This window comes from Aquarana catesbeiana, linkage group LG01, assembly GCF_042186555.1.
Source record: "Aquarana catesbeiana isolate 2022-GZ linkage group LG01, ASM4218655v1, whole genome shotgun sequence".
NCBI lineage: Eukaryota > Metazoa > Chordata > Amphibia > Anura > Ranidae > Aquarana > Aquarana catesbeiana.
This window is the reverse complement of record NC_133324.1, coordinates 751,978,449-752,005,112: the sequence shown is the minus strand read 5'-3', so window position 1 is coordinate 752,005,112 and position 26,664 is coordinate 751,978,449. Positions and strand designations below refer to the sequence as shown.

Genomic DNA, 26,664 nt, shown 5'->3' with positions numbered 1-26,664 from the left:
TGTGGCAAGGCACAGATCTGGCCAAGGTTACAAAAAAAAAAAAAAAAAAAAAAATTCTGCTGCACTTAAGGTTCCTAAGAGCACAGTGGCCTCCATAATCCTTAAATGGAAGACGTTTAGGACAACCAGAACCCTTCCTAGAGCTGGCCGTCCGGCCAAACAGCTATCGGGGGAGAAGAGCCTTGGTGAGAGAGGTAAAGAAGAACCCAAAGATCACTGTGGCTGAGCTCCAGAGATGCAGTCGGGAGATGGGAGAAAGTTGTAGAAAGTCAACCATCACTGCAGCCCTCCACCAGTCAGGGCTTTATGGTAGAGTGGCCAGACGGAAGCCTCTCCTCAGTGCAAGACACATGAAAGTCTGCATGAAGTTTGCTAAAAAAAAAAAAACCTGAAGGACTCCAAGATGGTGAGAAATAGGATTCTTTGGTCTGATGAGACCAAGATAGAACTTTTTGTCCTTAATTCTAAGCGGTATGTGTGGAGAAAACCAGGCACTACTCATCACCTGTCCAATACAGTCCCAACAGTGAAGCATGGTGGTGGCAGCATCATGCTGAGGGGGTGTTTTTCAGCTGCAGGGACAGGATGACTGGTTGCAATCGAGGGGAAAAGATGAATGTGGCCAAGTACAGGTATATCCTGGACGAAAACCTTCTCCAGAGTGCTCAGGACTTCAGACTGGGCCAAAGGTTTACCTTCCAACAAGACAATGACCCTAAGCACACAGCTAAAATAACGAAGAAGTGGCTTCACAACAATTCCGTGACTGTTCTTGAATGGCCCAGCCAGAGCCCTGACTTAAACCCAATTGAGCATCTCTGGAGAGACCTAAAAATGGCTGTCCACCAATGTTTACCATCCAACCTGACAGAACTGGAGAGGATCTGCAAGGAGGAATGGCAGAGGATCCCCAAATCCAGGTGTGAAAAACTTGTTGCATCTTTCCCAAAAAGACTCATGGCTGTATTAGATCAAAAGGGTGCTTCTACTAAATACTGAGCAAAGGGTCTGAATACTTAGGACCATGTGATATTTCAGTTTTTCTTTTTTAATAAATCTGCAAATATGTCAACAATTCTCTGTCAATATGGGGTGCTGTGTGTACATTAATGAGGAAAAAAAAAAATGAACTTAAAATGATTTTAGTACATGGCTGCAATATAACAAAGTGAAAAATTTAAGGGGGGTCTGAATACTTTCCGTCCCCACTGTAAAGTCACTAAAGTACATGGCATGCTGCCTAGGTTGCCTCTCAGGAACAGAAAACGCCCATTTGGGTCACTTAACATAGTTTCCAGTGTGAATGAGGTACCTCTGCGAAAACCCATGGCCACTCCTTTTGCTTTATGTACATCTGATAAACTATAGTACCACGTAGGGTACTGCTGGGAAAAGAGTTTTACAGAGGTGGTATGTGCGAGGTGGGTCTCCTGTAGGAAAACATCACTCCGCAGGCGACCCAGCTCTCTATACAAATTGTGCCTTTTTTCCTGGGGCATATAGGCCCCGTACATTAAAAGATATTAAGTTTACCATAGCCATGGGGACCAGCAGGTGGCGACCACGATCAGTGTACCTGAGGCAGAAGGTGTGAAGTCAAGATGGAGGGGGGGGGGGGGGGGAATAAGGAAAAAAAGAGAAGTAGAAAGAGAATGGAGAAAAGAAAAACAATTAACAACTTGCAGCACGAAGACCAAAGACCACTCAGGGGGAATGGTCAGCATATGCACGCATCAATCTGCAGTGCATGAGAAGGACGCACGTGAGGACCGACACCCGCCGCTCCAAGAGGAGCAGGAGCATGGGGACATAAGGCCACGCGGCGTCCTATAAAGGGGGGGGGGTGAGTGATCCTGTGCATCTAGTAACGGGCACCAAGGATTGGTGTGGGCGCCATCACGAGGCTCCGGGATCGACACCATATTTGCAAAAGTTAACGCTAGTAAACAGCACTTTTTGTAGAATCTTAAACCCGATATCATTAATAATAAACATATGACTAAGAACCGAAGATAGAACACATTAAACCGGGAACATATCATCTGTCCTATGTGACAGCATCAGGTCAGTGAAATACTTTAAGGTCCAGATACCAGACTAAAAGACTATTGACAGAGCTCAAGTGAGAGAGTTCCGGCGAGTCCAGGTGCAAAGAGTGAGGGGGCCCGTGCTATCTGGCCTGGGAGTTATTCCAGCTGGGGTGAAGAAGGGAGGTAGAAGAGCGTTGTTTACGATCCACCCTCTGCCATCTTGGTTCGGAGTTGTTGGGTATGGGCGGTATAACATCCTGCCATCCAGATAGCTCCGGCGGGGATATGCTGACATCCATGCAGAATTTTTCCAATTCCTCAGGGAACCGAAGAATCAATGTTTTGCCGTCTGTTTGCAATCAGCGCCACTGGGAAACCCCATCTATATTTAAAGGAAGCAGCGCACAAATTTTCCATCAGTGGACGCAGGGCCCTGCGTCGCTCCAGAGTCTATCTGGCCAGGTCTGGAAAAAATTAAAGTGGTGCGCCGTCAAAGTCCAATAATGTTACATCTCTGGCCTTTCATAAGGAGTTCTTTCTCCTCATAATAATGGGCTCTGCAAATGACATCGCGAGGGATGTCCGAGGAGAGGTTGCGGGGGCTGAGGGCCCTATGAACTTGGTCGATTTTCAAGGGGTGGTCGGCCGATTGGCCTAACAGGCCATTAAAGATACCTCAGATGGAGGGGAGAAGATCCTCATCCCCAGTCGCCTCTGATCCGGATATTAGGCAGGCCTCTGATCCGGATATTATTCCGCCTGTTGCAGTTCTCTTGGTCCTCGATTTTATAAAGGGCCATTCTGTGAGCTATTGTAAGGCTGCCAGTGGATGCTTGCAGATTTCTAACGGCCACCGCGTGGCGATCTAGGCGCTGTTCGGACTCCTCCACTCGCTCCAGCACTTGGGAGAGGTCCGAATGGACAGCGGAGACCTCTTTTTTAATAACGCGTTCGAGGCTCAGCAGCATAGATGCCAATTCTGTTTTGGTAAATTAAGTCACTCACCAAGGCCACGACCCCTGAATGTCTGGATGTGCTCTCCTCGCCTTCCGAGCCGGCTGGTGGCGGGAGGCGGAGCCTGTACTGGAGCTCACTCCACGAGGCCGTCCATTTCTGCCGAGTCTTCTGGTTCGGCAGCTAGGAAGCGTTTTATCGAGCCCACCAAGGATCCTTTTTTAGGCAGGGACTTGCCTGATCTCTTCCGCATAGTTTGCAGGAAGATAGTGGCAGAGAAAAGCCGATAAAGTGCTACGTTTGAGGTGTTGGCGTTGGAGCCTGGGAGAGACGCATCCTCACTGCTGCATGTCAAAAACACGCCCCCATAAACCCCTGTTTTTAAATGCAAACTGTTAGTCAGGTTAATTCAGTTGGTTGCAGGCTGGCAAGTTGAGCTTGGAACATTCTTTGGTTTTGTATTATATCCTATAAACCTAAGAACTTGGTGAGGTGGTGCAATCACAGAAGAAGGTCCTTCACAGCCAAAATGGAGTGAAGGCAAATAAAACTATAAAATTTTAAAATGTTAAATGTAAACCGAGCGTTTTGCTCAATGACAAACTTGCAAAAATATGTTTCAACTTAATAGGAAAAAAAAACAAAAAAAAACAAAACAAACACACCACACACAAAATACCAAGCAGAATAAAAAAGAACCTGGTCAATGACTTTTCCCAACTAAAACATACATTTTGTCTTACAGTAAGTGGACCATTAATTGTTTTTAGGTTTTTAAATAGCTAAAGCAGATCTTTAGTCAAAATGTAAAATAGTATATTCTTTTCCACATTGTAATTCAATTATTTCTAGTCTACTCCTAAAAAATCTGAATGATTTTGAAGTTTGTAAACTTACTTTGTGAAGATCCCCACATATTTACTTCCTCAAATTCTGTGACATGTATTAACCTGTTAAAAGCTGTGTCACAGAATTCACAGATCCTGCCTTCTGAACTACAGAGGTGCTGAGAGGTGTTTCAGGCTGCAGTCACTAGAGGAAACCCAAATTGCAGGCAGCAAGGTACCATGGGCTATGTAGTCCAAAAATCAAGAGTAAACAGCAGTGAAAAATCTGCAAAGCATGCAGGGAATCCAGGAAGTTGTGAAGAGTGTTTGCAGCAGATAGGAAGCACTTACAACATGAAAGGAGATTTTTCAAGTAAGCTTATGTTGGATTGTCAAAAACAATTGTTTGTATTCCAATTATTATGCTGATGAAAAAGTGTGTGCTGTGACCATAGATTCCTTTAAACATCTGAGGTTTCAGAAAGACACATGGATAATTGGGCAGACCTAGCCAATATTTCTTGCTAGCTGTTTGGAACACGGATACTTTCTCATAATTGTTATAATCAAGAGCTGGTATCCTACACTCTAGGAAGCACATTTGTCTGTCTAGGTGTTCTCCGTTGAGCAAAACTATATATACCACTTGGCTGACTACAAAATAGTTTTGCAACATTCATCTAAACACAGCAACTAAGGTGCTAAGGGCAGCCCTTCATTTTTGCAAGAACAGGACAAAGAACACCATGGTCATTGAACAAGTACAAAGACCATTTTCACTATTTGCTGTGTACACTGGCCAAAGAAGTGTTTGCAAATAACCAGAGGCGAAGATGTACTTACTGGTTCTTGTTAAGTTGCTCAATTAGGTAGGTCAGCTCTTTGAGAAAATGCTGGCAAAGCTGACCTTTCTCAGTAGTGCTGGACATCATGGTAAGCCACACTGGTTCAGCAATGCGAGGGGCACAGTACAGATTCCAGATGGTCTCCCTAATAATACACAAAAGCAATTTAAAGCTCACGACAGCTTTTCAGTTATATGAAAGTATAAATCCATATACATAAAAACCCAATACAAAAAAAAAAAAAAAATTGGATTTTTGGATTACCGGTGAGATCATTTTTGCAGTACATCTCAGGACACTTGGCATATTCATAAGCATTATGATAGGGTTATTGCTGCCACTTTCAGGTGACTGAACCAAAAAAAAAAAAAAACAAAAAAAACAAAAACCACCACACACACGCCTTAAGCATAACCCCTCTCAACTCAACACAAGAGGGGTAGGATCCCAATAGCCTGTGATGTACTCCGAGAAGGATTTTACAGGTAAAACAAAAATCCCATTTTCTCCATCGAACATTACAGAAGACACAGGGGAATCCTTCATTAGGATAGATATTTCTCAAAGAACTGAATATAAGGGGAGGGCACACGGCAACAAGTCAAGAGGACCAAAAAAAAACAACAAAAAAAAAAAAAAAAAAACAGGTTAGAGCCTCACGCAGCTGCCTGCAAGACCTGCTGACCAAACTTCACATCTGCTGTGGCCCAAACATCCACCAGGTAAAACTTCATTAAAAGTATGAACCGACCAGGTAGCAGCCCTGCAAACTGAAAATGTCAGCCTTCTACCACAAAATGCAGGAACCATTTGTGAGATCTAGGTTGGAACAAATGTTGCCGTTCGGCTCTGAAACCATGAATAGGCTCAGAAATTCCAGCTTGTAACCTCAAGCAACTATGCAAGGGAGCCAATCCTCCCCACCAAACATCCGCTAAGGCCAGGAAATGTCCCCGCACCTAAGAGAGTGGGGGCATTCCTTCACTACCAGGAGTTCTTAAGTCTCCTCGCTTAACAGAGGTTTAGAAATTCAGGTCTTTTTGCGGAGTTGGGACTGAGGCTTGGGTTTAGAGCCTGAGGCCTATGATTGACGAAAGCAGAAGGGCGTGTAGGTTTTTGTATTGCAAGCTTCAACTTCTTATGCAGCAACAAGGTACTACCGACTAAAGGCCAAGGCAGATCTGGACAGAGTTTTCGGCTTTATTCGACCAAGCCGAAACACAGTTCCCTGTGTCCATTCACATGACTGTACTTTGGATTTTTTATATTCAACAATAAATATGTTTTTTCTTCAGAGTGCAGCTATCCAGGAACTCTATCTACATCCATCTTCCTTTTTTTATCCATTCAGACACAGGGATGCGGTCTGGCCCCACCCCCTCTGTCTGGATTGGCTAACTGACTTTGATTGAAAGCAGCAGGAGCCAATGGCGCTGTTGCTGCGTCTCAGCCAATCAGGAGGGAGAGTCTCGGACGGCCGAGACACACATGGACATCGCTGGACAGAGATGGGACTCAGGTAAGTATTAGGGGGGCTGCTACACACAGAAGACTTTTAATCTTAATGCATAGAATGCATTAGGATAAAAAAAGCATCTGACTTTACAACCCCTTTAAGCCATAAGATTCTGCACATGTGTACAGATAAGACTCCCAAATGAGAAGGCTGAGATGAAATGAGAGTCTTTTGAAATGCATCCACTGAGAAGATAAGGGCATGGTAAAAATCTTCCAGGTTATCTGCCTGGCTCAGTCTGTGTTGCGCTGGGTCTCCATTTCATCATCTGACACACCCACACCTTGAGGGCATGACATACTCCTACAGGTGCAAATCGCAAATTGCAATGCCTGGTACACACATTCAGGTTTATTTCATAAAAAAAAAAAAAAAAAAAAATTGCCATACTAATCAATGTTAGCGCAGCGATCTCTTCCTCTATGCCTGACACTAACACACTAGTCAGCGCTCCTACTCTCTAAATATTTTTCACCATATTAAATAAGTGTTAATGACTCAAACTGATTGTGTTACAATAACAACATTACTCAATACTATGATGCTACCTAACAAAGGTAAATCATAGAATGTTCATTTCAGTGTTCTTTTCAGGGATAGTAGAATACACACACAGATAAAAGACAGAAAAAACAATATCCATGAATTAGAATGCCAAAACTCATGAAGTCATAGCTATATTATAGGAATATTGCATTACAGTAGCTGTACAATCACTTATAAGAGTTATGTAAGATCAATGTGATCAAAAAAAAAAAAAAAAATCATCAATGCAAGGACCCTTTTAATATTTACAACAGCTTCATACTAAAATTTTAAAGACCCTACCTGAACTGTGCCAAGGCCTCCATGATCTGACTGAGATAGACTTGCACCCGCTGACTTGATTCAGTAATCTTTCTGCATGAGATCATAGCCTGTAGAGAGAGAGAAAAAAAAAAAAAAAAAAAAAAAAAAAAAAAAAAAAAAGGATTTACTATAATTTCAAGGACAATCCTGTAACATAATGTGAGATACAAACAAAACACACATAACCCATTGTATTCTGACAACAGATGAGTCCCCCTGTCAAAATACAATAGCACATCAACATAACATCGTTAGGTTTCAGTGGAAAAACAATCCAACTTTGGCCAGCTTTAATTGTACAGTACAGGGCACAGGAATTTATTCTTAGAGCAAGGGACAACCTCAAGCAATACATAAATAAAATAATAATAACATTGAGGGGTGGGCAACAAGGAAGCCAAGATTACAAAAAGCCTGCATGAAGAACAAAAAGTCAATGGACCCAAACAGACAGATGACATCAGAAGAAAACAGACAAAGCAGGAAACAGTAGAGGCTCAAAAAAAATAAAAATAAATAAAAACACTGAATGATAATCCCACAGTAGGAGATGACAAAAAATTTGTTTTTTGTCATACTTACCTGTAAAATCTCTTTCTTCAAGTACATCATGGGACACAGAGTAAGGCTAATATTCATTACCTACTGGGTTATACTTCATCTCCAGGTGAATGGACACTGGTAGACCAAAGGTCTTTAGACAGGAAGTGATCCCCTATATAACCCCTTCCATACAGGAAGTACTTCAGTTTTGTAGTAAGCACTGAAACCTCAAAAAGAGGGGAGGGACCTCTGTGTCCCATGATGTACTTAAAGAAATGCATTTTACAGGTAAGTATGACAAAAAAAAATCCTATTTTCTTTTTCATACATCATGGGACACAGAGTTAGGCTAATATTCATTACCTACTGGGACGTCCAAGAGCAATAGCCTTGAGGGGAGGGAGACACCCTGTCAAAAAATAGCCATCAGACCTTATACGGCAGCCCTCAGTACACTCTGGCTGAAAGCCGAATCCTTGGCTGCTCGAATATCCACTTGATAAAATTTTGTGATCATATGCACTGAAAACCAGGTAGCAGCTTTACAAATTTGAGCCACAGATACCTAATGGCGAAAAGCCCAGGAGGTTACTACACCCCTGGTAAAATGAGCTCTCGCCCTAAAAGGGAGGAGCTTTACGTTTCAGACCATAGGCCTGAATGACCAATTGACTGACCCAATTGGAAATGGAAGCATTGGAAGCTGCCTGCCCCTTCTTGGGTCCTTTTGGTAAAACAAAAAAGGAGTCTGATCCTCGGATCTCCGCAGATCTAGACAAATAAACCTTGACTGCCCGGACAACATCCAAAGAATGCAGTCGTCTCTCTTCTGCCGAACTAGGCTGAGAGAAAAAGGAGGGCAAAATAATGTCCTGATTTAAATGAAAGGCCGACACCACTTTTGGCAAAAAGGATGGAACAGGTCGTAACACGACCCTGTCGTGGTGAAGGATCAAGTATGGTTCCCTGCAGGAAAGAGCCGCCAACTCCCTTCTAGCCAAGGTGATGGCCATCAGGAAGGCTATTTTGCATGACAGCAAGTCTAATGGAATTTCCTTGATAGGCTTAAATGGTTGTTTCTGTAACACAGACAGCACCAAGTTAAAGTCCCAAAGACACATGGGTGACCTAAATGGGGGGAAGCAAGCAAGTTGCCACTTGCATAAAAGGTTCAGATCAGTGAATGGGAGGCTAAAGGCCTTTGGAAGAATACTGATAGGGCCGAAACTTGACCTCTGATTGTACTCAAAGCCAATTTGATTTCCAAAGCTGGCTGTAGAAAAGAGAATTCTCCCAATCACATATTTCCAAGGATGCCATTTTCTGGCCTTACACCAAGCAATATAAGTCTTCCAGACCTTATGATAGATCTTCATAGTGACAGCTTTTCTAGCATTCACTAGGGTAGCCACCACTGGTCCCGAGATGCCACGGTCCTTTAACACCCTGGATTCAATAGCCATATCGTCAAATTTAGAGACTGTAAATTGGGATGGAATATAGGACATTGAGACAGTAGATCGGGGCGACGTGGAAGCGTCCATGGTCCGTCTATTGTCAGTCTCACAATCTCCGGGCACCAGGGCCTTCTGGGCCAGGCTGGTGCCACCAGAATGACTGGAACTCCCTCTCTGAATCCTGCGCAATAAATGTGGAAGGAGAGGGATCGGAGGGAAAGCATAAACCAGGGAGTACTAACTCCATGGAACTACCAGAGCATCTGCTCCGATTGCCAGGAGTATCTCTTGTTCGGGGCACACACTGCTGTAGCTTGTTGTTGAACCTGGATGCCAGTAGGTCGACCTGTGGCCATCCCCAACATTGGCAAATTTCCTGGAACACCCCTGGGTGTACTGACCAGTTGCCTTCCAGTTCTCTATTCCTAGGATATGGACTGCCAATAGAATCAGCACATGTCCTTCTGCCCAGGCCAGTATGTGGTTCACCTCCTTCAGAGCTGAATGACTACTCCTGGTACCGCCTTGGTGGTTTATATAGGCCACTGCAGTGGCATTGTTGGACTAAACCCTGACAGGGCAAGCCTGAAGCTCCACCGTCCAGGACTGTAGGGGCAGTCATACTGCCTGTAATGCCTGGATGTTGATGGGCAGAATCTGTTCTGTCCTTGATCATTTCCCTTGAGCTGTGAGCCCTTCTAGGGTCACTCCCCAGCCTGAGAGACTGGCATCTGAAGTCAGTACTCTCCAAGTTATCGTGAGGAAGGATCTTCCCCGTCACAGGTTCTGATCCTGCAACCACCAGTTTAGGCTCAAGCATGCCCGAGGAGATAAGTACGTTGGATAATCCAGGGCTTGTCCTCTTCTGTTCCAAGCCAACAAGATGTCTTGTTGTAGAGGCCTGTAATGGAACTGGGCATAGGGCACCACTTCGAAGGAGGATACCATCCTCCCTAGAAGACTCATACAGAGCCAAATGGAGTACTCTTGCTTGGACCGTATCTAGGATCAGACTTAAATACTTTAGACTCTGAGCTGGCCTCAAGGTTGACTCTTCGGTATTTATGATCCAGCCTAAGCTTTCCAAATACCACACTGTGCAGGTTATGCTCTGTTCTAGAGCCTGTAGTGAGTGATCTCTGAGCAGGAGGTTGTCCAGATACCCGAGCATCAAGATCCCTTGGGCCCTTAAAAGACCCAGTACTGCTGCTAGGACCTTTGTGCACATCCTGGGAGCTGTAGCAAGCCCGAAGGGTAGAGCCACAAACTGAAAATGTTCCTCTACTGCAAATCACAGGAACCTCTGATGAGGTTGAAAGATAGGTACGTGTAAATACGCGTCCTTTATATCGATGGAGGCTAGAAAATCTCCCATCTGGAGTGAGGCTACTACTGAGCGGACAGACTCCATCCGAAAGAACTGGATCAGTAGATAATGGTTCAGGGATCTTAAGTCCAAAATAGGCCTCGTGTCCCAGTTTGGTTTTTGAACCATAAACAGGTTTGAGTAAAACCCTGTGCCTTTTTCGGATACAGGAACCTCTACAATCACTCCTTGATGCACTGAATAATTTAATGCCTGAAGCAATAAGTCTCTTTTTGGAGGGAACGCTGGATCTTAGATACCTCTGAGGGGGAAGCCCCCCAACTCCAGCTTGTAACCGTGGGATATACTTGAGGTTTCCCACTCGTCCTGAATTATTGTTCTCCAAATGTCCGCAAAGTGCAGCAGCCTTCCCCCTACCCGATAGAATGGGGGCGTCCCCTCAAAAGGAGGGCTTGCTGCCAGGTTTAGAAGTGTTTTAGACCCAGTGCTTTTTCTGGCCCTGGCCTTGCCCCTTGCTATAGCGCCCTGTTGGCGGCAGAACTGCCTTGGCGCTGAGACATTTGGAGGAAGCAGTCCCTGAGGTTTTAAAAACGAGGGACGCCTGGTGCTTTTCTTCACAGGAAGTAGAGAACTCTTCCCTCCGGAAATCTTTTGAATATATTTGTCCAAATGATTACCAAATAAATGTCCCCCATGAAAGAGGAAACCTGCCAATAACCTCTTACAAGGAACCTCGGCTGACCAATTCTTAAGTCACAAAAGTCTGCACATATGTACAGACAAGAGAGCCAAACGAGAAACCTGCTATTAAATCCTCTAAGGCGTCAACAGCAAAACACAGCACTCAAGGAATATCTGCCTTATTTTCAGGCAGATCATCCTCCATGTTAGGCCTGTCAGGCCATCTGATCCTTTACAGACTGGCAGATACCAATTGCTACAACAACTGGCTGAATAGCTGAACTGGCCAAAAAAAAAAAGGAAGCCTTTAATAATGACTCCAATTTCTTGTCAACAGGGTCTTTCAAGCCCTGAGCGTTATCTACCGGACAAGTCAAGTTCTTGTTTAAGGAAGAGACTGCTGCATCTACGGCTGGCATGCTCCACTTCTTAAACTTTTCATCCATGGGATATAAAAGGGAAAACCTCTTAGGAGGAACAAAAATCCTGTCAGGATGTTCCCAATCAGCATACACCACTTGTTCCAACAGTGGGTGTAAGGGGAAAGCCTGTGTGGCCTGAGGAGGCCTCAGGGATCCCAAAGAGGACCAGGGAGGCTCAGTAATCTGCAAGAGGCAACTTAAAGGCAGAACGAACCATTTCGGTAAGAGTCAGGATCAAAAGCCTCTGATTAAGAGGCAGACACCAACTGGATATCTTCTTGTCCAGATTGCTCGTAAGCAGACTCATCCGCCAGGCCATCCACAGAATCCTGAGCTTTAAGCTCTTGTCCATCCTCAACACATTCCTGCTCCAGACTAGGAGGCTCTGGGAAGGGGGATCTGTCAAGCTTCTTGCCACCCTGTGGGATGGAGGCAATCATGCGAGCAATCCTGTGCTCTAACCCGGCTAGAGCTGAGGACAGTTCATCCTTAGTGATAAAATAGGTGTGCCCTTCCCTGTAGTGTTAGTCCTGATCCTCTTTTTTGAAGACATTTAGTAGCCACAGAAAGGAAGTACCTGGATGTAGTATTAACACACCTCAGAAGGGAGACCCTTTAATAGAGCTCACCAAGCCCCTATGCAACAATCCTGCTAAGCACCTTTAGCCTGCCAAGCAACACCTGGTGACTCACGTGACCCGGGTAAGGATAATTGAACTGCTGCAAATGCCTGGTTCAGAGCCTGCTCTGTGTCCCACAGCTGCCTTCTGGAAGCCCCGCATGCTTGGCATATACAGCTTAAATAAGCTGGCTTTGTGCCAAAACATTCTGTTTGTGCGCACGCACGTGCACTTTCCTGGCGAACGTACGTGGCTGTATTCACGTATGACGCGAATCTTCGTGCGTCCAGGTAAAGGTTATGGCGCCTGTGTGGCAAAGCCGCGTGCGCCATGGCCGTCACAGAAACTGCTGAGCCCAGCGGCGCTCTTGTGAATGCACGTGCGCTATGGCAAACCAAGGTGAAATGGCGCACCGCCATGCGCCATCATATAGGTAAAAAATAGCTGGACACAAAAAAAAAAAAAAAAAAAAAAAGAAAAAAAACAATTAAAAGGGTACACTTTACAAACACCCACAACTAGCCCAAAAACTCCCCTGTATGGTCACCCCACACAGGTGTCCAGCCTCTAGCTAGCTTGACTAATTGTTACAAATCAGGGCAGCTTAGAAACTAAGAGCCCAATCTTCACCCTTCACGGTGGGTTCCTGTCACTTGAGGACCTTCAAGGACTGGGTACCCTTTTCAGGTTTATGGTCCACTCCCTTGGACCTGTACAGCACCCTGCAAGAATGCCTTAGCACTGTGGTGTTCAGGATTCCACTTCGCAGTATCCAGCACCCAGAGGCCGCATTACAGGCAAAACCTTGCAGGATCTTGAGTCTTCTTTGCGAGGCTCGGGTACCATTTATCTAAGCATATAAAGCCTGTGTCAAATGGATCCCATCGGTCAATCCCTTGATTCATTTAAGAACTGTTTGTGGAACTAGAGACTTGGAGCTCAGAGAGCGCAAACAACCATGCCATCCACCTTGCAGACACTGGAAAAAAAAAAAAAAAAAAAAACTGAAGTACTTCCTGTATGGGAGGGGTTATATAGGGGATCACTTCCTGTCTAAAGACTGTTGGTCTACCAGTGTCCATTCACCTGGAGATGAAGTATAACCCAGCAGGTAATAAATATTAGCCAAACTCTGTGTCCAATGATGTATGAAAAAGAAAAGTGCTCTGCACGGGCAAGAACACCTAAGGAAGGGCCCAGAGGGGCACAGAAAAGCTCAGCAGCAACAAAGTGGAGCAACAATAAGTGTGAAGCCATGGTGCTCGGAAGATATACAAAGCCTAACCAAGACCTGGTGAGTACCAGGAGCTAGGGGTTGTGCAATTGCAAACAGAAGATGTTACAGCATGATAAAAGGGATCAAATCTTAGGATGGGGTTACCCATCACCACACTAGGAGACTACCTCACATGATATATTACAGAGCATGGGGGAGCGATCTGCATGCCCCCCAATTATCAGGGAATTGGAGATGCTGGAAGATTGCTGGGTGAAAGGCGGGTAAACAAGCACATAAGTGTGTGTGCGTGTGTGTATAATTAAGTAAATTCTGTAACCTTTTCCAGTACCAGATCAGCAAAGAGGTCAATCAGTGCAAGGCCAGTTGTTTTTTTGAGATGTGAGAGCAGAAAGACTTAGCCAGGGAAGCCTGTGTAGAAAAAAGGGGGGGGGGGGGGTCAATGTATCGGAGCTAAATCAGTGCTTTGAAGTGTTACCTGTGGCACTGCACCTGGCTGTTAATATTCAGTGTTATATAGCACTGTCTTTATTTGGGACAATGTCACTAATATTTGCACATAAATTGTTATTTATTTTGTTTCACTTATAATATTGCTGCAAAATAATTTATAATGGATTTGAGCACATGTAGTTTGATTGTTAGCACTTATATTTTATTGTCACTTGGGATTGTTAGAAACCAACCAAACTTTATTAGCTCACCCGTTTCATGTTCAGGTTGTAATGCCTGAAGATAATCAGGCAGTAGAGAGCCAGAAAAGCATTTAGGAGTATTAGTACCCACCAATTCCAGAGTGGTGATAGTGATGGGCTAGATCAGACATAGTGACAGAGAATTCTGCTTTAGTCAGACAGGCTATGTCTGTGAGGGATCCAGATTTAGCGGGCTGGAGCAGTGTTGGTTTAAAATCTTGCTCTGGAACAAGGGAACGGCTATCAAGTTGAGCAGTATTAGGAGTTACCTCAGGGCATGCAGCAGAATTTCCATTGCTTGTCCGCATTCTCCTGTTCCAAGCACCTGTAATTCCCCTTTTGAAGCAAGCTTCCCCTGTGGGGTACTCACAGAATGGATGTGGACTGAGGGGGCTCAGCAGGGCTGGTATGAGGGAACTGCAATATTGCAAAACCCAGGAGTTTACAGAATTTCAGTGGCTGTGTATATGGTTATCAGGCAACAGGTGAAACAGCTATCAGTATGTGTTATCGACAGAATGGCAGCCGAAGTACACATTAATAAATCTGAGCACTTTATTACTGGAAGTTTCTCTCTGGCTAGTGACAAAGTGGAAGAAAAAAAAAAAAAGAAGATTGACCATTTTAAATAGGTGAACATTATAATAAAACATTCCCTACAAGTGTATATTACCCCATAACCAGTGTTCTCAAAAACTGCTTAACACTGTGCTATGTCTTGTAGGATAAAGGATATAGTATAGTATTAAACCACATATCCAGGTAATAATCCAACAAGATATAAGTGGCCAGAAACTGGGAAGTAGAAGTTACAGGGAGACACCATCTTACTTTATCATCATTGATCCTGTCCAGGCTTCACCTGTCATGGTGGGTCTTTAGGGACTGGGTGCTATATAGCACCCTGGGACTACCGGTAATTATTGCACCACGTACCAAGGTGTGTGCTGAACGCAGCATCCAATACTCACTGCAAACAAACACTGCAGGGCAGCCCTACTGTTGTGGGGTTCGGGTAAGATCTGCAAGATGTACACCGAGGGTAGCCAATCCGGAAACTGCTAGTGAGCCATAAGGCAATAAGCAGTCTGATCTCAATAGAATCCAATCACCTAAAAGGTAGTGACACATAACCCATGGTCTAAGAATCAACTCCTATGTTATGCACTGTATGATTAAGATATTACATTATTATTATTATGTTTAGGAGAAAATTCCCCAGCAAACATACAAGAGTGAATTATAGAGCAATTAATCTTCTACTCTCATGACATCCTATGAAGGAGATCATTAGTACTTGCATGGTATGACAAGATGGTGACACTCTTAACCCATTGCAATAGCAGAACTTCTTTTACACATCAGTGGTATTTATGGGAGATGTGCACACATACATAGTGCAACAATTTTGCTGCAAACCGCCGCTACAATGCATACACACGACCAGCATGCCTAATAAGCATGTTGCTTACAGCCATACTTTGCTTGCAAACAGAATGGAGGGCTCATATGCTGCCATTTTTGAGCAACCCCAATAAAAATTAGGAGCTGCTAAAATATGTCACTTGGCACATGGTGTGCAACAAGGATACAGATGTGACCCTCTAAGTGAACTAATGATGATGTGTTTTCCACACTACCATGTTGTACTTTCTGGCAAGGTTGAACCCATGACATTAGGAGAAGGTCAAGGTGGTAGAGTAATCATATTCTTGCCAAGTGCACACAAATCAGTTTTTTTTTTTTTCAAACATGTTAAGCAACACAACACTATATACTCCTGACAGGATTCAGAATTCACTTTACACCCAGCTACTGCCCGAATCCCAAAGTTCTGCATTAAAGTATAGGGGTTATATGCATTACCTTTTCTATAGAGGATTTTAGTTTGTTTATGTGGGATTCAAACAAAGGAAAGTGGGAGAAAAAGAAGTCCTGGAAATTCTTCTGTGCTTCCTCCTCTTTAGACAAAGAAAATAGGATGCTGATCGCAATCTTCTTGCGGCCAATCATTGCTGGGTTTGAAGTGTAACTCTCATCCGCCATACTAAAAGTTTCTTCGGTTGACCTGAAAACCAGATTTAGAAAAGGTTACAGGGGACACCAACACATTTTCTTTTAAATCACCAAAAGGAATATACTAGAGTACATTTGCCCAGGATATAAATTATTCTACTGATAAAGCATTTGCAAGGTTTACATTAAAAATTATACTGACAGCCAAATGAAACAAGCCACTTTTCTAATATTGAAGTAGTATATAGTAAGTGATGGAATACACAGTTGTCCAAGGAAGACCAGACAAACTATTCTGGGAAAATTATTCTCAGATCATACACTGACAAACTGTATATCCAAGTGCAATTGTAGGGGGATCAGTTTTTGAAGCCATATTAGGGACCAGAGTTGTGGGTGCACATTTCTGTTTGCTTTGATCTTTTCCAAAAGATCTTGTTTCATAATTTTAGTGGTGTTAGATTAAAAATGAAGATATTAGATAAGGTTTAGGGGCTCTGATAAGTGTGGGTGATTGGATTAGGAGTCAGGTGAGGTAAAGGGCAAGTTAAAAAGCATACGTTAAGGTTTTGGTTTAGGAATGGGATCCTCTATGAAACCATTACGTTGATGTAATCCTCTTCCATTCTATATATATGTGGCATGCAGTAGGTTAACAGACAGTGATACAGGAAGGAAAAAAGAGCTTTTGCTGCCCATTTACAAGCTCTGCTAGTGTAGTGTGTTCACTGCACATGGAGGCATGTGAGCCATTTGCCAGGTTACCGGATCACATCCCATATACCAGGTCCAATCTGGCAGGGATCCCTTTGTTAATTAGGAAAGTACCTGCACTAGTTTTGATTTAACTTTGAAATATAAATTAGCCCAGATCTGAAGCAGGTCTAGCTTTGTTGCATGCCACTTGTGCCAGTTTTCTGTAGCATCATAAAAAGGACAGAGAAAGCTTTGCCAATACCCCCCAATGTGTGAATCATCAGACAAGACAGGATACGAAAGGGTTGATGGAAAAAAAAAAAAAAATTACCATCTTGGAACCACCCCATTTTCTAGACTGGTGATTTGACTTCTCAACAATCGCCGCTGATAGCTGCTGGCATAGTTACTTGAAAATGATGTACTTGGTGAAGGAAGAGGGGTAATCAGAAGACTGCTTAGAGATGCTACAACAAAAAGGTCAAGAAAAAAGGAAACATTTGTTAGGCGTAAATACAGCTGTTACAGAAGAAATAAAACCTGTGTTTACAATTATATTGCAGATGTGATATACTTCAACTATAAAGCAAGATTAACAATGGAATTAAAATCCAAAACACCCTGTTGAAAAATCTTTGCCAGTTTTGTAACTTTTAAAAAATTCAAAACAGTGCAGACCAATCCACGTGCTGTTAAAAATGGTTAATTTGTTTCCGAAGTTAAATATAAACAAGTGCTCAAAATAAAAAATGTAATCAACCATGCAATACTCCTAATCTCTGTCACCGAACATGTGGCCAGCATGCAGCCCATGGGTCCACCATCTGTTGGCAACTGTAAGCACTTTGCAGAGAGGCATCTGGGTGCTGGAAACATCAGTATTTCAGCAACTGGCCCTAGAGTCAACAGCATACTGTCAGGTGGAGGGATTTCTGCCCAACAGTACAAGGATAGGAAGAGAGGGAAAGAGATTCTGGCATGGAGAGGAGCAGCAGTAAGAAAAAAGCTCCTGAAACTGTGCCACTGTATTGTAATGACCAAGACAAAAAAACAAAACAAAGATTTAAACAGCAAACAAGACCACCTACAGGATAAGTAGCAAGCATCAGAAAGTATCAAAGACTGACAGGTTCCAGCAGAAAAACACATGGAAAGACCATTCTGCCACGACATATGGGTGTATGTGTATATGTATGTATTATACAGTTGTGCTCATAAGTTTACATACCCTGGCAGAATTAATGATTTCTTGGCCATTTTTCAGAGAATATGAATGATCAAAAGTTTACATACCCCAGTTCTTAATACCGTCAAACATCAATAACAGCTTGAAGTCTTTTGTGGTATTTGTGGATGAGGCTCTTTATCTTCTCAGATGGTAAAGCTGCCCATTCCCCTTGGCAAAAAGCCTCCAGTTCCTGTAAATTCTTGGGCTGTCTTGCGTGAACTGCACGTTTCAGATCTCCCCAGAGTGGCACAAGGATATTGAGGACAGGAGACTGAGATGGTCACTCCAGAACCTTCACTTTATTCTGCTGTGGCCAATGACAGTCAACTTGTGTTTTGGATCATTGTCATGTTGGAATGTCCAAGTACGTCCCATGGGCAGCTTCCTGGCTGATGAATGCAAAATGTTCCTCCAGTATGTTTTGATAACATACTGCACTCATCTTGCCAACAATTTTGACCAAATTTACTGTGCCTTTATAGCCCTCACATCCCCAAAACATCAGCGATTCACCTCCGTACCTTTCATCATAGGCCTTGTTGACTCCTCTCCAAATGTTTATGGTTGTGGCCAAAAAGCTCAAATTTGGTCTCATCACTCCAAATGGCTTTGTGCCAGAAGGTTTGAGGTTTGTTTCTGTGCTGTTTGGCATATCGTAAGTGGGATACTTTGCTGCATTTGCAAAGTAATGGCTTTCTTCTGGCGACTCGATCATGCAGCCCATCTTTCTTCAAGTGCCTCCTTATTGTGCATCTTGAAACAGCCACACCACATGTTTTCAGAGAGTCCTGTATTTCACCTGAAGTTATTTGTGGCTTTTTCTTTGCATCCCTAACAATTTTTTGACCGTTGTTTGGTTTCAAAAGAACCTTTAATTTTCCACTTCTTGATTTTGAACACCGCTGAATTCCTTGCATTCCTTCTTTTTATATCCCTTTCCTGTTTTATACAGTTCAACTACCTTTTCCTGCAATGCCTTTGGCATCTTTTGCTTTCCCCATGACTTAGAATCCAGAAACGTCAGTGCAGCACTGGATGAAAGATGCAAGGGTCTGTCATGAGTCCAGAAACGCATTGACCTTTTATACACACACTAATTACAAGCAAACAGAATACAGGTGAGGATAGTTACCTTTAATAGCCATTCAAACCCCTTTGTGTCAGCTTGTGTGCATGTTATCAGGCCAAAATCATCATGGTATGTAAACTTTTGATCAGGGCCATTTGGGTAGTTTCTGTTGAGATTATGATTTAAAAAAAGTAAACACAGTTGACTGATAATAAATGGCTTCAGCCAAACACTAACCATGAGTGAAAAAATGTTTTTGTGTTATCATTCATATTCTCTGAAAAATGGCCAAGAAATCATAAATTCTGCCGGGTTATGTAAACTTGTGAGCACAGCTATTTTATATATATCACCTTTATGAGCAAATTGGTATTTTTACAATGGAACAGAATGAAATACCCCAAAGGCTCTAGTACATATGCCAAACTCAGCAGGGGGTCTGAGACCTTAAAAGGGATTGTTAAGGCAGTGCACACAAGCACTGTCAGCCCCACTGCTAGTATAACCTGTAGTATATACTGTATGCCGTTTTTTAAAAATTCATCATCTAAATACCTTATTCTTTCTCCCCGATCAGCGACCACGTGACTGCCCGACGCTCTCTTCCTCCAAACCATGTACAGTACTAGGGAGGGAGGGGCTGAGCTCTCCCTCTGACCTCACGTGACCTCCCTCCCTAGTGTATAAATTGGAGGAAAAGAGCGACTGGCAGTCATGTGAGCGCTAATCGGAAAAAAAAAAAAAAAAAAAAAAAAAAAAAATTGAAAAAAAAGGTATTTTAGAAGAAGAATTTTACAAAAATGGTATACAGTATATACCACAGGTTATACTAGCAGTGGGGCTGGCAGTGCTTGTGAGCAGTAATGTTTGCACTGCTCAGAACAATGCTACAAAGGGGAGGGTCAGCTCACACACAGACTAGCTGACAGGCAGGGAGGGGAGAGGATAGGGAGAGCAGATAGCAGGGCTGCAGTTGACGGAGGCACGTAAACTGACCACGGTGTCAGAGCTCAGCAGCCTTGATTAATCGTGGTCAGTTTACAAGGGTGAAGGGCAGAACCTGGCAGGATCAACCAGGTATTTCAGGTGATAAAGGGGGCCAAATTACATAGCACAAGCACTGTATAACATGCTAGTGCCTGCCGGTGGCCAGATCCGTAAGGCGTACGGACCTAATTTCTCCCTCTCCTATTAGCTTATGGTCACATCAATGACCATAAGCTTATATCAGAATTGTTCAGCAGACTCTGCTGAATGATTTTAAAACTCTGATCAGCATATTACAACCCGCTGATCAGAGTTATTAACCTAAAAACATGACCGACCCCTCACCTACCCACCCATGCCGCCGCTTCCGTCCCCAGCCACTCCACCTCCTGCCGTTAACTTTCACCTAGAACTACTCCCTCCACTCTACTATACTATCACCTTCACCCCCCATTCTTCCCCCAGCACTGATTACTTCCCGCCCCCTCCACACCCGATCTGACATCCGCAAACTGGATCCCCCGCAGCTACCATCATTAGCCGGCATCCCCCCCCCCGCCATTCCCGCCGGCTTCAGGTGCTGCATTGGGCTTGGGGGAGGGGGGGGTCAAGTTGTATCCCCCCCAACCACCAGTCAGATCACCCTCTATACCGGCCCCCGCATCCCCAATCCATCACCACTCCGAGCAGATTCCCTCCTTCCCCTCCCGCCGCCTGCAGCTGCTGGCTGCACTGAGTCTCAGCGATCTGTCATGCTGAAAGCGCGCGGGGGGGGGGGGGGGGCTGGGGCGGGGGGTTTGAAGCTTGGTAAACATACACTATATGTCCACTGACAGTGGATACATAGTAAACCGTGAGTGTTATTATGTATCAGACTGTCAGTTTATGAAAAAATGAGGAATCTCTATACAGATTCCGTATTCAATTAAAGTGCTACAGAGAAAGGGACCATCGCTATTGTCGCAAGTGAGTGGGTTTGTGGTGATACAGAGCGGACATGGACACAGCCCCCTGTTCTCTATGGTTCTATGGGGCAGTCAGATGGAAAAAGACCACCTGTCCATTTCCATCGGATACCATCCGATCCGATCTGCTCTGCTAGATGGATGGTGAATGGAATCCCCATCCATCTGTTTTTAGCGGACTGGATCGGATGCAGGCGTTTGTAAAACGGACACACGTCCATTTACATCAGTCTCTCCATAGAGAACAATGGGTGGTCCAATTGGGCCCACCTAAAAAACAGACAGGCAGACCCAATCGGTCTGCTTGTGTGAAAGGGGCCTAAGGTCTTGTTCACACAGGGCATACACAGCGTACCTTTACAGGGATGCACAGGTGTTCCGTGCATCTCTCTGCAGGCAGTCCGATTGTGCAGTTGCTACATCCCAAATGACATCAACAGAGCCGTTGCTCCCAATTTTACATCCGTGTAGGTCTGCATGCATGTCCCTGAGCTCACACTGTGTTCAGGGTCATGTACCCACACTCACACGGATATCAGACTGGGAACAGCAGCTATGCCTGTGCAGCCATTGCATCCAAATGGACATAAATGGGACTGCCTGTACAGGGATACATGGAACATCTATGCATCCCTGTGTGGGTAAGCATGGCCCTCCATGGGCGTACACATGCTTTAGTAGTAATTTAGCAGGAATTTTGTGAGCTATGTTGTGTTTATGTGCATTAATGATTAGTGTATTTTTTTGTGAAAATAGCGATATGATGAACATTTGCGCAATTATTGCGAGGTCCAAAAAAATTAGTAGCACTTTTTTTTATTCTACAGGTCATGTGCTTTTAGAAAATGTCTAGTTTGAGGGGTCTTTTCAAATTCTGAAAGCTGTAAGTGAAAACTGGTAACCTCCGGATTTTTTGAGTAAATTGTTTTTATTTACAGTTTTGCATACCTTCAGTTTTCACCATTTCACAAAAAGGTGCAATTTAAAATGTACAAATATTTGTTATCTCAGTACAGTTTTAATTTTTATATTTACTAGGAATTTAGCAGGACTTGTGTACATTTTGCCATGTATGAATCCACTATTAATGATTTTAGGGAAAACATTGTTTGATCAACATTTGAACAAATATCGAGGGACCTTAAAAAGCACCTTTTTGATTCTACTGACCATGTGCTTTCAGAAAATGTATGGTTTGGGGGGGTGTCTTTTACAAATTCTGAAAGCTGTAAGTGAAAAAGCAAAACCTCAATTTTTTAAAGAAATGTTTGCATACGTCTGATTTTCACTATTTCTCAAAAAGGCGCAATTTAAAATTTACAAACATTTGTTATTCATGAACTCAATACAGGTTAAGCTTTTATATTTTATTTAGTGGGAATTTAGCAGGAATTGTTAAATTTGCTGCATTTATATCTGCTAAAAATTATTTTATAAAATTTTTCGTGAATAGTTTGATAAACATTTGCGCAAATATAGTGGGGCCTTCAAAATCAGTAGCACCTTTTTTTTATTCTACTGGTCCTATGCTTTCAGAAAATATATGGTTTGGGGAAATCTTTAACAAACTCTGAAAGCTGTAAGGAAACAACGTAAACCTTCAGATTTTTAGAGAAATGTGGTTGTTTACATTTTTGCGTACCTTCAGTTTCACCATTTTGCAAAAAGGCGTAATTTAAAAATATCAAATATTTATTATTTATTAGCTCAATACAGGTTAAGCTTTTATATTTAGTAGGAATTTTGTAAAATTTACTGTGTTTTTATCTGCAAATAATGATTTTAGTGTATTTTTAACGAAAATATTGTTTTGATAAACATTTGCACAAATATTGTGCCCTAAAAAACAGTAGCACCTTATTTGTATTCTACTAGTCATGTGCTTTCAGAAAATATATGGTTTGGAGGGGGTATTTAACAAACTCTGCAAAATATGGCCTGGTCACCCAAGTGTAAAACTGTAAAAATCTTGGCAGCAAAAGGGTTAAAGGGGAACAGAATCTTTTTTTTTTTTTTTTTTTTTAGGGTAACGCTTTAAGCTGGTCAGACATGCATCAACATTCGGCCAGTGGTTTGGCTGTGGGGACCCCCTTCTGCCACCTGTAAAAGTGATTGGAGCAGTTGTATGACAGGTCAGATCACTTTTTCCTTGTGCAGAAATCACTGGCCCAAAAAAACAAAAAAAAAAAAAACAAAATCAATCTCTTGATCATTGCTGCAACGACTGAGATATCTCTCTTCCTGTCTAATGATGGATAGATATATCTATCCATCTATATAAAATGGAATTAGGAGGCTCTATACTGGAGAGCGATATAGATAAATGTATGGCATCTACTTACAGATCACAAACACAAAGTGTCTGAACCCATGCAAATATGGTCTTTGACTGAAATTGTGCTAGTTGTAAAGTAGGTTTATAAAATATTGAATAAAATCTTAATTGAAATCAAAAGCAATACCTATAGTGACAATCATTCATAATTCGATTTGTCCCGTGTAATTTGCTCATTAGATGGTATATAAAAACACAACATGACTAATAATCAGAAGCTGGAACAGGGTCAGAATGCTTCAGGTCTTTGGATCCAAAGTAAATGATAAAGACTTTGAAACAAAGATTGTGACATTGACATACAAATCCCAAAGAAAATATAGACCCAGGCACAGGAAGAATCAGTAGTATTTACTGGTTACGGAGAACGCTCTGCCCCTGTCCAGAAAGATAGAAACATGTCCAGGAGGAATATTAGTCTGATATAAGGGGGAGCTAGGACAAGGGCTCAATGCAGAACAGGAAGATTAAAAAACTATATGACCTCTGGTGGAAACATAAATAATGGGTTCTGCAAATTACTGTCACGAGTTGCTCTGGGAAGATATACCTTAGGCTCCCATGTAGGCAGCAGTGTGGTAGACTAGGCCATCACAGAATATGAACTCCTCACTCATCAATGCCTTTCCAGTCACTCCACAAATATATCTGTCAGACCATAGCTAAGCATGACCATCAATGCTGAGGGTTATTACTGTGGCCACCGACACCAATTCTGGGGGTATAACTGCAATCTGACACCAAAGCTGGGGGTTGCTATTGCATCCACTGACACCAATGCCAGGGGATTTTGTTGCCACTGACACCAATACAAGGGGTTATTAATGCATACGCTGACACCAACTCAAGCGTTTAAGTGTGCATTGCAAAATTGCAGGACAATACGTTTTCAGGCACTGAGGTGCTTTACCGTCAATTAATTTCGAATGTGCTGGCTAACTTGAAGCTATGCACCTCAATGCATGAAAAAGCGCTTCTTTTATGCAGTCCTCTGAAGTGTCAGTGGCTGCACTTGAGGCCCTTTATACATTTTCAGGCTGACCACCATTGCTCTAAATGCAACCCAAAAACATTAGTATGGTACATTAGTAATTATGTTGGGGTTCCAGGAATTCATGTTCCCAGGGTCAGCAACACTATGCTGTTAAACAGCAGAAACCACTAAATACTACACAGCATACCAGAGCTAACACAAAGATATCTCAACACACAAAGGCCAAGAATTTGTTTTAATGGTATAAAAGGGTAGCGAATTTACACAGAGTTCAGGAACCAGTCAACCCCAGCCAAGCAACATTTCATTAACAAAATGGAGCATGGTCTGTTTGACTTATGGGCTTGGTCTAGTGCTATATCCAAACACCAAGCAGCCCGACTATTCAGAGTACATTTTTGACACTACAAAAAACACACAATTCATCAGTGCTGGACAGTGTTAATTTAGTCGACTAAAACATTTTAGTCGACTAAATGAATACTATTTTAGTCTACTAAAATACGACTAAAACTAAAATGCCATTTTAGTCAAAACACTAAGTCTAAAACTAAATTGAAATTTGACTTCATTGGTCTGTAGTGCATGTTCATACCTCTAACCCAAAAATAACAACATATGATTTTTTCACTCCAGCAGTATATAAAATGAGTTGGAAAATTGTAGAGAAATGTTAACTAATGCATTACAATTTAATTACACCCATTCGATTTTAGACAACTAAAATGAGATTTAGTCGACTAAAATGTACTGGAGATTTAGTCGACTAAATCTAAAAACAACTGCAGAAGATTAAAATAGGACTAAAACTAAAATGCCATTTTAGTCCTAAGACTAAAACTAAATTGAAATTTGCTGCCAAAATTAACACTGGTGCTAGAAGAACCTCGCATCCTACTTGAATTACAGAAAGGCAAATACCATGGTGCTGGGAGAATAGAACATGAAAAAAATGCAACTAAAACAAACCAGAATGGGATTACAGTTACAGTGAACACTAAAGATACCTGATCGTGCAATGCCACTGTCCTTGTCTTCATTCTGTCCTCTGCTGGGCATATCCACTGGTGTGCTGTGAGCTGCAGAGGAACACGTAAAAACAGGTCCAATTTAATCTCAAAGAAAAATTTGCAGCATACAAAATGAACGATTAAGTTCTGCAAAGGCAATATCACCTAAAACAGTTTTACCATAATTCACACCTTCCCATATTGCACAGCGGGGTTCCATTCCCATTTTGCATCACCATCAGGGTTTATTCAAGAGTAGTGTAATGCGCTGTGACCCAGAGCAAGCAATCAGATGTCAGCTACTGAAAGGTTATATTCGATTAGATGCTGTGGGTTAGGGCACATTGTGAATACTGGGTTAATACACGTCCACAAGCCCAGCTGTGTTGCTTCTTAACTGGTTTTGACTCATCATTTGAAGCATTCAAATAAATTGCAAACCTTCTTTTCTCTTGGTTGTTAATGATGAAGGAAAAAGGGAGGATACGGTCTCCCTGTATGTTGCTGGCAGGGGTAGGTGAATCATACGGTAAAAGTATTTACTCCATACTTATGCCAGGGTAATAAAGTGCCAAACTGCAGAATCTACTGTGTCCACCAAACTAAGTCACCATCAAGCCAACCCCGCCACCAAATTGCATGCATAATTGAAAAAGTGTATTTTATCTTCCAATATATAAACTGCAGTCTACTCCTCTCACATGTGGTGCCAATTCAGAACTGGAATAAAACATTGTTTAGGATTTGCTTTAGATCACAGGAGACAGTTGTAGCAAACTATCTCACCATCTCAATTTGAAGAAGAAATACATATGCCAACATTGCTACAATGTTGTAAGAAGAGTGGCATTAGTTTCTTAGAAGCAGTAAACACAAATATACATTTTGTTTCAAAGTGGCTTGATGAGACAAGCATACTGCAGTTTACAACATAAGCCATCATTAGTGACCTTCTGTGCCAAGCTCTCAGAAATCCAGACTGAAATGTCAAATGTCCTACTGGTGATCTAAAACAGACCCTTCATGGAAGGGTAAGGAATAATTTGAAGTGTTGCCCAACTATTTTAAAGGAGCTTTTCATTTTGGTTTCATTTGACCAGGAGCAGCTGGCAAGAGAGGTTGCAGCAACAATGTCACCGTCGCTGCCTCTTACTAGCAGAGCAGAAGAGCCAGTGCTAGAACAGATCAAGATGTACATGTATAGATAAAGTTTCATTTAGTGCAATAGGACAACACTAGGGATGACTTACTAAAAGAATTAAAGCTGTTCTCCTAGCAAAGGGAATCACCCTGGAAAGTTCATGTTTACTTTGCAAAATGGATGTTCGTGAAAAAGGGCAAAAAGAGGTGTTCACTTTGAT

The 26,664-nt window shown here is 42.6% G+C and overlaps 1 protein-coding gene across 3 annotated transcripts in view; it reads right to left on the bottom strand.

Moving 5' to 3' along the window:
* Nucleotides 1-26,664, bottom strand: part of LOC141112792 (folliculin-interacting protein 2-like) — a 104,594-nt gene that overhangs the window by 26,392 nt on the left and 51,538 nt on the right. For all 3 annotated transcript variants that reach the window (XM_073605870.1, XM_073605857.1, XM_073605863.1), the window contains 5 exons: nt 25,301-25,372; nt 17,047-17,182; nt 15,870-16,071; nt 7,001-7,089; nt 4,655-4,801 (listed from right to left, as the gene is read on the bottom strand). In XM_073605870.1, the coding sequence (XP_073461971.1) occupies nt 4,655-4,801; nt 7,001-7,089; nt 15,870-16,071; nt 17,047-17,182; nt 25,301-25,372 (646 nt within the window). The remainder of the gene's footprint in view (nt 1-4,654; nt 4,802-7,000; nt 7,090-15,869; nt 16,072-17,046; nt 17,183-25,300; nt 25,373-26,664) is intronic.